The sequence below is a fragment of the Lepidochelys kempii genome, chromosome 7 (assembly GCF_965140285.1).
Source record: "Lepidochelys kempii isolate rLepKem1 chromosome 7, rLepKem1.hap1, whole genome shotgun sequence".
NCBI classification, from domain to species: domain Eukaryota; kingdom Metazoa; phylum Chordata; order Testudines; family Cheloniidae; genus Lepidochelys; species Lepidochelys kempii.
Window position 1 is genome coordinate 96,960,689 of NC_136386.1, and position 14,598 is coordinate 96,975,286.

Consider the following 14,598-nt stretch of genomic DNA (forward strand, 5'->3'; position numbering starts at 1 on the left):
GGGCAAGACTCGTGGGTGTGATAAAGCTGCTGTGACTGCACAGCCATCACAATCTGTCAATAAAGCCCTCTGGAGTAACCCCAAGATCACCAGCTCACTATAGCGTGGTAGAAAGTCACAGCACAGACATTAGCTCAGTGGTGGGCAACCTGCGGCCTGTCAGGGTAATCCGCTGGTGGGCCGCGAGACAGTTTGTTTACATTGACCGTCCACAGGTATGGCCGCCCGCAGCTCCCAGTATCTGTGGTTTGCTGTTCCCGGCCAATGGGCACTGCGGGAAGTGGCGGCCAGCATGTCCCTGCGGCCTGCGCTGCTTCCCGCAGTTCCCATTGGCCGGGAATGGTGAACCACGGCCACTGGGAACTGCGGGTGGCCGTGCCTGTGGACGGTCAACATAAACAAACTGTCTCACAGCCCGCCAGCAGATTACCCTTGTGGGCCGCGTGCAACAGTTTGCCCACCACTGCTCTAGCATGTCCCTCACACCCACTTCTGGCATAGCAGGAAAATGGGGCATGGTAAGAGCAAAGAGGCCTGGATGGGATGCCCCTAAGATCTCCTTATGTGTTTTTGGTTCTCTGGGCCCATTTGCAACTTGTGTAAATTGTGATAGCATTCAGGTTGCTGTAACCTGGCATGAGGGACCAGGCCTACACACATGATAAGGGGAATACAAAGGTCCCCTTTCTACCCTGTTGTGAAGTGTGTAGTTTGGTCTGATCCCAGGATCTGGCTCAGTATCTGTACAGCAAAAAAAGGGGCCAGGGAGGAGGAAGGGAGGGGAGGGAATCTGGGAAATTCTTGAGCTACACTGTTGCTATGGCATTGGCAAAATTAGACTTATCACTATGCACTGAAACCAAGGGACTCTAAGTCTCAGAGGGGATTTGTGAAACTTAACTGTACAATGTTTGTAAAACACTAAGATCATCAGATGAAAAACTTTGCATAAGGGAAAAATGTGATCATTGCTTTGGTGTTGCTGTCTTCAGCTATCCTGGGGTTTACTCTGGACAGTTAAGAATTCAGGGAGAGGCAAGAAATAGAAAAACAAAAACAAACACTATGTTGAAGAGAAACGAAGAAATAACTAGAAAATAATGTGATCACACGGGTGTACTTACTTTTAGAATCAGTTCCTTGGCTGAATGTGACATCAGAATTCTATCACACCAAGCTGGACATCTAGTATTCATGTACTGCTTTCCCTGGCTACAATCTTCACTGTATGGATAACTGGAAAAGAATCAGTGCAACATCTGTCAGCAACCACCCTGACTTTTTAAACTTTCTGTAAGGCAGCTTTCATCGCCACTGGCTCAATCCACACCATCTTGATTTTTTTTAAACCTGCAAAAGTCAGTTCTTTCAAAATGTACCTGTTTAACACATATGTCCCTCCCATTCCGAAATTTAGGGCCCAATCCTGCAAGGTGCTGAGCACTTCCTTTAAAGTGCTCAATGTCCTCATCCCCTTGGATTTCAATGAGAGAGAAGGGTGCTTACCACCTCACAGGAGCTGGTCCTTAATGAATAAAAATCAATGACTTGGCGTACTTTACCTTTATTTCTCTCCTCATCCTCATAAACTCACTTTAGTCTAAAAAGTTATGTGTTCATTTCAAAACTTTTCTTCATCTCCCTTTAAATCTCAAAGCACCATACTCTCACCTGACTTTTTTTTTTTTTTTGGAGAGAAAATAAGCGCTTATTTTTAGAGATCCATCTGTTCAATTTTGTCATATACTTAGATCGTAGGCTCTTTGGGGCAAGGACTGGCTGTTTGTTCTGTGTTTGTATAGCACCTAGCACAATGGGGTCTATGACTGGGGTTCCTAGGCTCTACAATAATAAATAAAAGAACAACAACAATGGAGAAGGACTAAAGCAAGAACAAAGTCTTTGAACACAGTGGACCATTGCATGATTCTGGGGTATAAATTAACATGGGGAAGTACTCAGGAAACTGATGTTCTTCTCACTAAATTTCCTTTGAATCACTTCCTCAAGGGGGAACTATTTCAGGAATTACACAGGAGACAGCGTCAGAGGCTTTAAAACCCCACAGCGGCCTAGGCTTCACTGAAATACAAAGATCCAAGTGGTAGGTGAGCTCTGGCTGCTCTGCTGGGCTCCCTGATGGCTCAAGGGGAAGGATGGCTGTGGGCTCTCTCTTAAAGAATGGGCAGCTGGTGATACAGGGGGAGATAATGACCGAAGGGCAAATGAAAACAAGGGGAAATAAAACTAAAAAGCTTTATAAAATGCCATAACTCAATCTGAAGTCACAGTAATAGCACACACACATATTTTGTCTCTTTGGTAAAGGTGTTTGGAATAAAGCAGATATGATGGAATGTATATGTGGGTGTATTTTTCTTTGAATTCAATATAGATGCTGATCTAATGAAGCTTACTGGCATTACTATATTGTCTAAGCATATTTGCAAGCAATGAGCAAGGGAGCCGCTGCGCTTTAACATCACAAGACACCCATTAGTTCCTTGTTATATAATTTTCATCCCCTCTCTTTAGCCAAATTTTATCTACCCATCTGGCAACCCTACCATCACTATCTACAGCCAAGCACAATCAAGGTTCAGCCCTAATGAAAAAAACCCAGGGAAACTGCAAAAGAAGAGTTATCAGCTGTAACCTCTACTATGAAGCCAACCAAACAATACCACAGAATGGATAGAATGGCATCATGTTGCTTAATATTCCTTCTGCTGCTCCTGAGTGATGTTACTGGGAACAGTCCGACAATAAATAAATAGTTGAATAGCAACCAAGAAAATTACACCTTCTGAAAAAAACTGGATTCTGAAAAGAATGGCTCTTCTTTATTTCTCCTGATTATTTTAAGTTTTATTCCTCTTTGTGCAATTACAGTAGTAGCAAATATTAATGGGACAATGCTTAGGCCAAATCCAGACAGACATGTTTGGGTACAATAAGTACCTGGACACATGAGCTAAACTGCAGATTTTCAGGGGTCAGTCAGGCCACGTTTCCTTCTTAACTTTGTTCATTCTTTGACTTGAGAGGCATTCATTTGCATAATTGGTATTTAAATTTTGACACAGCACTGAGGACTACCATTTTCTGCTACATGCTACAGTATCCCTTACTAAATCCAAGTTTATTCTGTTGCCACAATGGTTTTAAGTAGTTCTCACACATAAGAATGATGGAATCAGGTCTTGAGTTTTGGATGCAAATCAATCCGGACAAGACTGGAGTTAAACTGGGAGGTTCAAGGAACCAATGTGAAGACACCGAAGAGGTGGTATCAGTTCTCTAATGCGGGGAAACTGTCCAACCAAACCAGGGGGCTTTGTTGGATCTTCAACTACTTCTGGATGTCCCTGTAGTAGCAGTTGATGAGAATGAAAGATGTCTCGAAGGATGCATCTTTGTCTGTCGGATACAGACCTCACCACAGTAGTCCTTTTGAGAAGGGGACACTGCAATATGCTCTCTGTAGACCACTCCACAGACTATGATGGTTTATTTGTTTAAGGACATTTTCTAGCAGGACACTCCATCATGTGTGGGTTCTATGATAGCTTTGGCTTAATTTCTAAATGCAGCTGAAGTAACCTATAATGATTTAAATAGGTTGGACTCTGATTACCTCAGAGACCACATCCATGTGAGGCCACTGAGTCAAAATCATCTCAGGCACTTCAGACAACAGCCCCTGGTTTAGCTGTCAGGGGGATGAAACCAGTTCCTTTTCAGTGAGGGATCACTGACAATGGGATCCACTTAATACTTGGATTCTCCATAACTTTGAATTTGCTGACCTTCAAGGTCATGCTGTAAGGCTCAGTTGTTCTCCCAGACTTTTCCTAAAGAGGAGAGTAAGTGAGCGAGTGGGGAGTTTTTTGAGGAATCCAGAGGGTTCTGGGAGGACTGAATTTGTTGGACATTGTTCCTAAATTATTGATGCATTTTTAGAAATAAGTGCTAGATAGGTGAACTCATAAGTCTTTGAGTAAGAGGACTGGATAGGTGCATTTAAAAACTAATAAATATAAATCAGGAGGTTTGCCTTTTATTCTGCTTATTGCTGAATTCATAAAGGAATTACTGAGGCTTTCAAGATAAGGTTTTTAAAATAAGATTTCTGGGATTGTAACAAAAAAGGCTTTCATGCTTGAATAGAAAGTTATTTACCACCCTACTTGGTGTGATATTATAAAACTGAGATGCATAACTTTCTACCAAATGGGTTTAGAAGCTATACTGCCATTAAAAAGATTAGCCATGGCAAACAGCCAAGTAAAGTGTACTGAATGTATTGGAACAAACCAGTGATCTCAGTACCTTTTCCACCTCATCAAACCTAACAAGACTCATTTTCAAAACATATTATGAGAATTCAATTTGCTGCTTCACTGCCATACAGAAGTACAGCTTATTTCTGAGTGTCCGTGAGATGTTTTGATGATGTAATATGGTTGGTAGCTGAAGCTCTTTGCAATTTAAGAATTGACTTTTTCTGGTAACCCATGAATACATCTCTTGCTTTAGTTGCACAAGAACCCAACATAAGAAACACTACTTTTTATTAGAGAAGTTATATGAATCAATCACATTTCATATAGCCCACCCTTTTACAGTATAAACTCTAAGGTTCTTAAAGCGTGATGCTCTGTACCTGAAAAGATCCCCTAAACTTAAGTATTACAGCATTTAATTCAAGAGTCTATATTCTGTAAATTGGTATTTACAAATCTCCTTTATTGATCTCATCAATTTCACATTATGAGGACTCCCGGTGATTCTCCAGGCTCTTTAATGATGATAACTCTATAAAGAAGTTACTGTAGTTTAGAAGTAGCTTTGACAAACAAAATCAGATTTCTTATATCATAGCTTGGAACTATATTGCTGAGATTCATGCTGAAAGAAGTGCTGTAGTTAGTTATCCAATCATGAATAGAGCAATTTAACCCAACGCAGTCTGGGACAAATCCTCCTCTATCCATTTGGTGTGGAGCGGGAAAGGAACCCCTAACTCCATTCTAAAGCTGTAGTAGCATCCAGCACGGCTACACCCCCAGTGCATTGGGATTCACCTACCTTGTCACTGTACATTTGACAGATCATGCCATCCTCATTCCCCATACAATACTGATATATGTGAAAAATTGATAAGGGAGTGCACCACAAAGAAGGAAGGGCAAAAATCTGGCCCCTTCCTTCATGGTTGAGGAAGGGGACAGATGTAATGGAACTGATGTGGTTCCTCTACACAGGCCAATGCAGGGCTCTTAGGCACCTCCATCCCCGCAGGGCCCTAGAGCCTGGGCTCCAGCCCATGCCCAGAAATCTACTTAGCCATGAAACAGACCCACAGCCCAAGCCCCACGAGCTCGAGACAGCTGGCATGGGCCAGCCACATTTTATTTTATTTTTTTTTGCTGTGTAGATATACCCACACAGGTATGTCTATCCTGCAACATAAAGCCATGCTTGATCCCAGGCTCAAGCCTAACCCCCCTCTTTGTGTCTACACTGCAACTGTGCTAACCCAGGGCTCAAGCCCAGGGTTCCAGGACACTGTAGGGTCTGAGCTTGAGTTAAGCTGGAATCCAGGATCTGAGCGTTATTGCATTGCAGTGTAGATGCAGCCCTATTTGATTTGCGTCCTGGGAATCAGCCAGAATTCTCTCATAATTCCATGGGACAACTTCCTTAGTCCTCTCTATCCCAATAATCTGCAATCCACTCCACTGAAAATGGAAGCCACCCACGCTTCGTGAACGGCAGCAGCTCAGGTCAGCATTAACTCATTCTCTTCTGAGCACTGATCTTCAAGCACACTATCAGAGTCCCTTCTGGGTTGGCAATGGAGAGCGAACCAATCAAGCCTTTTGCAAAATGAGCTGCTTCCTGGTAACGTGTAGGGCAGGCAGTAAAGTTTTCTCCCAGTGCACCATGATCCCAGGGCTAGAGCAGCCACATTTTGGGGGTGGGGTTGCTAGGGACTCTGGTATATGGTTACTTTGACTTTTTGACTTGGGTCTGTGCACTGCAGTGCGGATGCCAGAGCCCTAGGTTCAAGCACAGGTTAGAAAAGTCATAGGGTTAAGATATAATGTAGATGCTCAAGCCCACCCCTAACATGGGTTAGTTGACTCAAGTCCCTCTAACTCTGGGCTTGCACTGGAGAATAGACATACCCTAAGAGACATCTGAAGGTGTTTACACTTGCTGGATAACCCCAGAGGATCATCTGGTAGGGGCTCCCTCTCCATCTTCACAAGAATGGGATTTGAGGACAGGACAGCCCCAAAAACAACACAGCAGACAGTTTGGGGCTCATTATGTGCAGTTTATCTATGCCTTAAGTAGATTTTTGCAAGCAAAAGTTGTAATTGTATTTTTCTGAAATAAGACATAGTCACTGCCCAGTATCCTCATGATACCAAGTCATAGTTTTAATTAATAGCTTAGAGCAGTTTCAGTACAATTTTTCCAAATTTTCTTCATATAACAAGCATAAGTAATGTCTGCACTAACCAATTTCACCCTGGTGCTGCCATTGAAGAAAGAGTCATTACAAAATTCACAAAGACAAAAAATAACCCCTAAGCTGCTTCTTGGGACATGGCTCATTTTCAGTTTCCTATGCAAATCTGTCACAAGCACATGAGCTCAGAGCTTGCTGCTGCATTGCTTACACACCCAAAACTCGGAGGCACTAGAAATTCTGAAAATGAACAATCTGGAGATAACATGGGTCATGACCAGCATGGTCAGCATGAGTGCCCAACGAGAACCACATTTTACTCCTGTCAGAAAGGAACCTCTTCCAATTTGGCAACTTCCAGTACAGCACAGCTTCAAAAAGCCAAAATCATCCCACTGACTTTAATGAAGTTACCAGATCTCACTTTGACCTGAGTTGATTTGCATTTCCAGTTTGAACATTAATTTTGAGCTGCCTTTGTGGCAATCTACAACCAATTCTTTTCTCATTTGTATAGAGACTCCAAAACATGAGTATTTCTCAGTTTAAGAGGAACCAAAGCTAAGTATGAGCACATCCAAAAATCAGGGCTATTCTTCTAATACATGTCTCCAGAAAGGGACAGTGCCATGTCACATACAAAATGGTAGCCTTGGCATCCTAATATCCTCAGCATCATAGTGTTTATTAATATGCTGATTTCATGCTAGCAAGAAGGGATCCAAAACATTACCTGGATTACTTCATGGTCAACAGTTCTTACTGTTGGAACACCTCTGAATGTTAAGTATAAGTATAAGTAATTACAGACAAAATATTTTGAAAAATATTAATGTTGCCACATCAAACATTCAAAAAGGTAGGAAACACCAGAATTAAGGCTCCCTGTGAAAGCTTCACTCCATATCTTTGCATGTATGCATTATGATATCCTTGCCCAATAACACATGGGAGGGCAGTAACAAGAGCAAGGGATAGACCCAGCTCTCTTGGTCCCAGTACAGTGTTCTAGACACAAAAGAAAGTACTTTTTCTTCCTGCAACACTCTGCCTCATTTGCTGTCCATCCTGTGTGCTGTATGAGGCAGGGGTCCTGAAGAACAAATAGTATGTTATCATGCAATTACAGACAGTAACATAACCTGGTCAAAGCCTTTACGTGTCACACAATATGCACGTTAAACGGAACAATAACAAGTGTACATGCACAAGGACTGTGGTTGACAAGGTTATACAGATAAGCTTAATTCTGGTAATTCCTAACATTTCAGTGCTTGATTTGGCACTCAATGTTATTTTAACAGAGTTTTTGTTCTATGTTATTTCTTTTTTTCCCCTTTTCTTTAAAGCAAACTGAGCAAACAGAAATTCCACATGGAATCACATTGACCCCCCACCATAGATTATCAGCAAGGATGAACAACAGAATTTTTAGATCAATATCAAAGAGCTTTACCACATGTAGCTGAAAAACTGGAAGCAATAATAGGCTCTTATCCTCTATCTAGACCAGCCACTACAGAGAGATTCCTTTTGCCAGTGTGGTTTTGTGAAAGATGATAGCTTGACAGTTCGGGAGACTGAAGTATCTTTGACAAAGGCTACAGGGGTTTACCCTCTATCATCACCCTCTACCATCACCCTGGACTTCAGAAAAGCAGACTTGGACTCCCTCAGGGAACTGATGGGCAGGATCCTCTGGGAGAATAACATGAGGGGGAAAGGAGTCAAGGAGAGCTGGCTGTATTTTAAAGAATCCTTATTGAAGTTACAGAGACAAACCATCCTGATGTGTAGAAAGAACAGTAAATATGGCAGGCGACCAGCTTGGCTTAACAGTGAAATCCTTGCTGATCTTAAACACAAAAAGAAGCTTACAAGAAGTGGAAGACTGGACAAATGACCAGGGAAGAGTATAAAAATATTGCTCAGGCATGCAGGAGTGAAATCAGGAAGGCCAAATCACACCTGGAGTTGCAGCTAGCAAGAGATGTGAAGAGTAACAAGACGGGTTTCTTCAGGTATGTTAGCAACCAGAAGAAAGTCAAGGAAAGTGTGGGCCCCTTACTGAATGAGGAGGCAACCTGGTGACAGAGGATGTGGAAAAAGCTAATGTACTCAATGCTTTTTTTGCCTTTGTCTTCACGAACAAGGTCAGCTCCCAGACTACTGCACTGGGCAGCACAGCATGGGGAGGAGCTGACCTGCCCTCTGTGGAGAAAGAAGTGATTCGAGACTATTTAGAAAAGCTGGACGAGCACAAGTCCATGGGACCTGATGCACTGCATCCGAGAGTGCTAAAGAAGATGGCAGATGCGATTGCAGAGCCATTGGCCATTATCTTTGAAAACTTATGGTGATCGGGGGAAGTCCCGGACGACTGGAAAAAGGCTAATGTAGTATCTTTAAAAAAGAGAAGGAGGAGGATCCTGGGAACTGCAGGCCAGTCAGCCTCACCTCAGTCCCTGGAAAAATCATGGAGCAGGTCCTCAAGGAATCAATTCTGAAGCACTTAGAGGAGAGGAAAGTGATCAGGAACAGTCAGCATGGATTCACCAAGGGCAAGTCATGCCTGACTAATGTAATTGCCTTCTATGACGAGATAATTGGCTCTGTGGATGAGGGGAAAGCAGTGGACGTGTTGTTCCTTGACTTTAGCAAAGCTTTTGACACTGTCTCCCACAGTATTCTTGCCAGCAAGTTAAAGAAATATGGGCTGGATGAATGGACTATAAGGTGGATAGAAAGCTGACTAGATTGTCGGGCTCAACGGGTAGTGATCAATGGCTCCATGTCTAGTTGGCAGCCGGTATCAAGTGGAGTGCCCCAAGGGTCGGTCCTCGGGCCGGTTTTGTTCCATATCTTCATCAATGATCTGGAGGATGGTGTGAATTGCACCCTCAGCAAGTTTGCAGATGACACTAAACTGGGAGGAGAGGTAGATACGCTGGAGGGTAGGAATAGGATACAGAAGGACCTAGACAAATTAGAGGATTGGGCCAAAAGAAATCTGATGAGGTTTAACAAGGACTAGTTAGGACGGAAGAATCCCATGCACCACTACAGACTAGGGACCAAATGGCTAGGCAGCAGTTCTGCAGAAAAGGACCTAGGGGTTACAATGGACAAGAAGCTGGATATGAGTCAACAGTGTGCCCTTGTTGCCAAGAAGGCCAATGGCATTTTGGGATGTATAAGTAGGGGCATTGCCAGCAGATCGAGGGACGTGATCGTTCCCCTCTATTCGACATTGGTGAGGCCTCATCTGGAGTACTGTGTCCAGTTTTGGGCCCCACACTACAAGAAGGATGTGGAAAAACTGGAAAACGTCCAGCGGAGGGCAACAAAAATGATTAGGGGACTGGAACACATGACTTATGAGGAAAGGCTGAGGGAACTGGGATTGTTTAGTCTGCGGAAGAGAAGAATGAGGGGGGATTTGATAGCTGCTTTCAACTACCTGAAAGGGGGTTCCAAAGAGGATGGATTTAGACTGTTCTCGGTGGTAGCAGATGACAGAACAAGGAGTAATAGTCTCAAGTTGCAGTGGGGGAGGTTTAGGTTGGATATTAGGAAAAACTTTTTCACTAGGAGCGTGGTGAAACACTGGAATGAGTTACCTAGGAAGGTGATGGAATCTCCTTCCTTAGAAGTTTTTAAGGTCAGGCTTGACAAAGCCCTGGCTGGGATGATTTAGTTGGGGATTGGTCCTGCTTTGAGCAGGGGGTTGGACTAGATGACCTCCTGAGGTCCCTTCCAACTCTGATCTTCTATGATTCTATGATCAGGATGTCTTATTTTTCCAGTGCTGGTATTTTCTGCTGCTTTTTCTCCTTATTGTAGACTTTTTGTTTTAATTTTCACTATTTAATCGGACTTACTTAGAAGTGGGCTTTGTGTATAAAAGTACTAAGAAGCTATTGAGTTTAATTAATGTAATATTACAATGCCAAAAGGTTTTCAAATTTTCCCGAACACCTGGAAGAATTGTTCTCACTACATTTGATAAGTTTGAAAGTTGCTGTTGTGTAGGTAGATATACACAAATGCACTTCTGTTATTTGTACTTGTGTTACTATTAGCAGGAACAAGAACAACATAGCAATAATATTGGGAACCTTAAAAAAACTAAACAGTTTGTCCACCAATATTATTTCACTAATGATACTGTAATTACAGTTACAATTATTTTAAACACAATTATTGTCAGAGAAGCCAAATACCTTTACAAAATACCTACTGTAGTACTATAGACTTCTGTGATCTTAAACCAGCTCGCCAACTGTTAACTCAAAATACAAAAGAACAATACAAATGAATTAAACCTTCCCTTAAAAGGCATTCCCCATAAGGTATGGAAAGGATGAACCATTTTGCTTTTTATGACATTGGGGCAGGTGAATTTTTCTTTCAATCATAAAACAATTCATTCTATTTTGAGAGTTCATATTTGTTAGTTCTTTTAAAACCATCTGACACATGGTCAGTGTAGTTCTGGATTCCAGCCCTTTTTGCAGCTAGAAAATATAGTGAATTGACTTTGTGGGTAATACTGTAATATATTTTACATTGCTTTAAAATTGTATCTTCTATGGTTAGAACATTATAACAGTGTTTTACAAAGTGGGACAACACTCTGTTGATGACAGAAAATAAAAATAAGATAAGTTGCAATTTTTTCCCTAGCACAATAAAGGTCATTTTGAAAGATCGAGCACAAAATATCTGATTTTACAACACTGTTGTTCAGACTATGTGTACATTATGGAAGTTCAATCAGGTTTTAGACACACACTCCTTCTTAAAAACAAACTTCCATCACAACATTTCTAAGAGAGTTGAAAACTGCTCCCATTTGGAGGCTGTTTACTTGATTTCATTAATTATTTTATTGTTGGTCTATGACTTTTGTGCCACTGAATCTTATTGTTTATACTTTATATTAAAGATGATACTGAGCTGCAAAGCTCCAACGTAGATGCGAACATTTCCAGAGTTTGAGGGTAACCAGATCTAGGGTTTTGATGTGGCGCATTACAGAGCTAGTGATGTGTGAATTTGGACCTGAGTCCAAACATTCTCTGCTCAAGCTCACCGCTACTTTATGTATTTTTATTTACCAGTAATGCTGATAGGTACCTTCACAGAAGACTTTTTCCCTCCCTGTTTAATAATAGCAGAATAATACATGGTCAAACTACCAGAGTTTTAATCAAAATCAAGATTTTGAAAGAAAATGGCAAGTGCTTTACACCTAAACTATGCACTATACTTTAAAAAATGTCCAACGTGCTACTACACTAAAGCCATAAGTAACAACATTAGTAGGCCACTGGGCCAAACCTGGGGTGATTTGTGAGCTAAGATGCTGAGGGAGTAGGGTAAAGGGATTTTATTGTTTTCCATTGACAAGGTCCCAGCTGTGCACTAATGGAGCTGGTATATGTGTGACCTCATCACAAAGGCTCAGTTCACTAGCCCAAGTATAGCTTCCAAAAATCAGCATTGTCATAGCCAGACTCAATTTTTTATGGGCGAACATATTATTTTTCCCAAATTCATTTAAATTAATGAAATTGCCATTTATATATGTTTCCCTACATTCAAAAGAGAAATCCATGTTCTTTAGGCTTAGTCAGCTCAATCTTTTCTAACAAATGGCCCTAAGTAATTGGACTTCATGTGCTCATCTTCTGCATCAGGTAGTTAAAGCTAAGCTATAGGACACCCTGCTGTTTGAATTAAATTAGCTGCTTCACATTTACCAAAACACTAATAGATCTTCATGATGCTCTGTGAGCTAACTGGCCATGATATGTATCTCATTTAAGCCCAATCGGAGGGTAAACACAGGCCTGCAAACATAGTGGTTAAAGTACAATGTGTTAAACAGCTGCTACTTGCAAATGCTACACTAACACCATGGTGATCAAACTAACAATCAGAGTCAAAGGTCACAATAAAAAGGGGGTCAACCAGGCAATCCAGTAGCAAAGGGTAAGAAGGGTAAACAGGACTTGAGCCATAACTCCACGTAGTACACAAAGCAGGAAGGTTAATGACACAGTGTAATTTTTCTGAGTCTTTTTATGGAGTTATGTTGGGCATATTGTTCTGTGGATGAACAAACTCTTTTGTGTAACTATTATGCTGCAGCTTGCAAGTGTGTTGTTAACTGAGAGTTTTTACACTGTGGTTTGTCAGCATGAATGCAATGGAATGTTTCCACAGGAGTGTTGCTCTGTGTGTGTGTGTTTGGGGGGTGGGAGTGGGGGGTTGGGTGGAGACACCAACAGATTCTTTCCCAATATGCAATAACTGGCTACTTTTTTACTCTGGAATATTTCCAGTAGAGAATCTTTTCTTATTGATTATACAACATAGCCATGCTAACCCATGGATTGCCTTGGCAGCAATGTCAAACTGAACCAGTTTTCCTGTCATTAATGCCTTATTGGCTCCCCTTTGTAGGGTGTTTAGCCAGTTTAAGACTGAAAGCCTGACACACTGCTAACAGCAACTCACATGCTGCATTTTGCTGTTCAATAAAGAGTCCTGGGGCCGTCCAGCTAACACAAGTGGATTATTCAGCAATACCAATGCTACATCAAGTAGCCAATGAATGACATGCCCTATTGCTTTAATAACCAGAACGTTGTACCCAACTAAGTGTATGTAACACTGCTACTATTACAACTGGATAAACTGAACTATGAATAATTCATCCAGTGTTGGCTTGTTTCAGTAAAAGATTCTGAAATTTTTACGCATGGTTCTGATAGAGCAAAATGATTTTTCTGGGAATGTGCCTGACTCCAAGTAAGTTATAAAGCAAGCTATATTTTTACGTACACTAAAACAGAAAACAACTCTTATTGCAAAGAGGAGACAATGGATAGGAAAGCATTCAACTAACAGGACTCTTAAAAAGCAACACTTCCAAAACTCAGATTAATTTATTAATAGCAAAAAGGAAGCAACTAGAGACTGTTCACACTAGAGGTTACAACCTTGTTTGAAACCATTTTTGAACATAGTCAAGGTGGTGGCTTGATTTACATCCTCATCTCCCATGGTTACAGGCTACATAACTATGTTCAGAACTGTCCTTAAACCTTTTCTATGTCACTTTCCTATCCCCTCCCTCCCCCTCTTTGTTCCTAATTTTAAATGTTGCCACACCTCTTTAAAGTAGATTGCAGAAGGAATGTCTTTCTACGTAGTGTGGTTCTTTCCATGCAGTGTGGTTTTAAACAGTTCCTCACCTACTCCAAAAGAGCCTCTTTCCACTTTGGAAATGAATGGAGCATTGGCATCAGCTACCTTGGTTTGATTTTTGGTCTGAGAAGGGGTATATGGGCTAAGAATACCCTTTCGTAATAGATCATAATTGTTTCTAGGCTGAGATCAGGGCCTTCCTTTTCTCATTCCAGTTGAGGGAGCTGTTTCTTTGTTCCACCCTCAGGCAGGTCTACAAGGTTCCAGAATGTTTTGTGGGAATTGACTGATCAAGCACTGAGTTACTCTATTGATGGTTTAAGGTCATTCATTAATATTTACAAGGAGTTTTATGATGCTTGGATGAAGGTGCATTAGAAGTGCAAATATTATTTATTGTTATTGTTATTATTTGGTGGAAATTGCACAAAGCCATCCAATCTTGGATAAAACCAGTGAGCTGCAAAGACACCTGATAAACTCCAATATCATTTTTGACCTTGCTCTGACATTCATTAAATCCTCATTTCAGGGGCGAATAGGATCGAAGTTCACCAATGAGGTGATGTGCTCAGAGCCAAGAGATGGGTGAGTTGCCATATTAATTGACTCCTTTGGATGCTACGAGAGTAATAGTTACTGGTTCCTTGGCAGTAGGTTGATTTTTATGATCTGGGGCCCTATGGGAAAATTTGGTGAGGACTCTGGGAAGCAAAAGCAGCCTATCAAGTAATAAACCTTCTAGCCTTATGCAGGAGGGCAGCATTTGGGAAGTACAATGGCACTGACAGGGTTTCAATGCAAAAGGCAAAGTTGGCATTTGTTGGACTGCCTCTGGACGAAGGAAAGAACAATTGAATGTATTTAAAAATGACCTTGCCTCATATGGCACTGAG

General features: G+C 41.5%; 1 protein-coding gene across 5 annotated transcripts in view; it reads right to left on the reverse strand.

The window, feature by feature from the left end:
- INPP5A (inositol polyphosphate-5-phosphatase A) overlaps positions 1–14,598 on the reverse strand; it is a 429,845-nt gene that overhangs the window by 7,002 nt on the left and 408,245 nt on the right. For all 5 annotated transcript variants that reach the window (XM_073353963.1, XM_078853839.1, XM_073353965.2 and 2 more), the window contains one exon: positions 1,125–1,236. In XM_073353963.1, the coding sequence (XP_073210064.1) occupies positions 1,125–1,236 (112 nt within the window). The remainder of the gene's footprint in view (positions 1–1,124; positions 1,237–14,598) is intronic.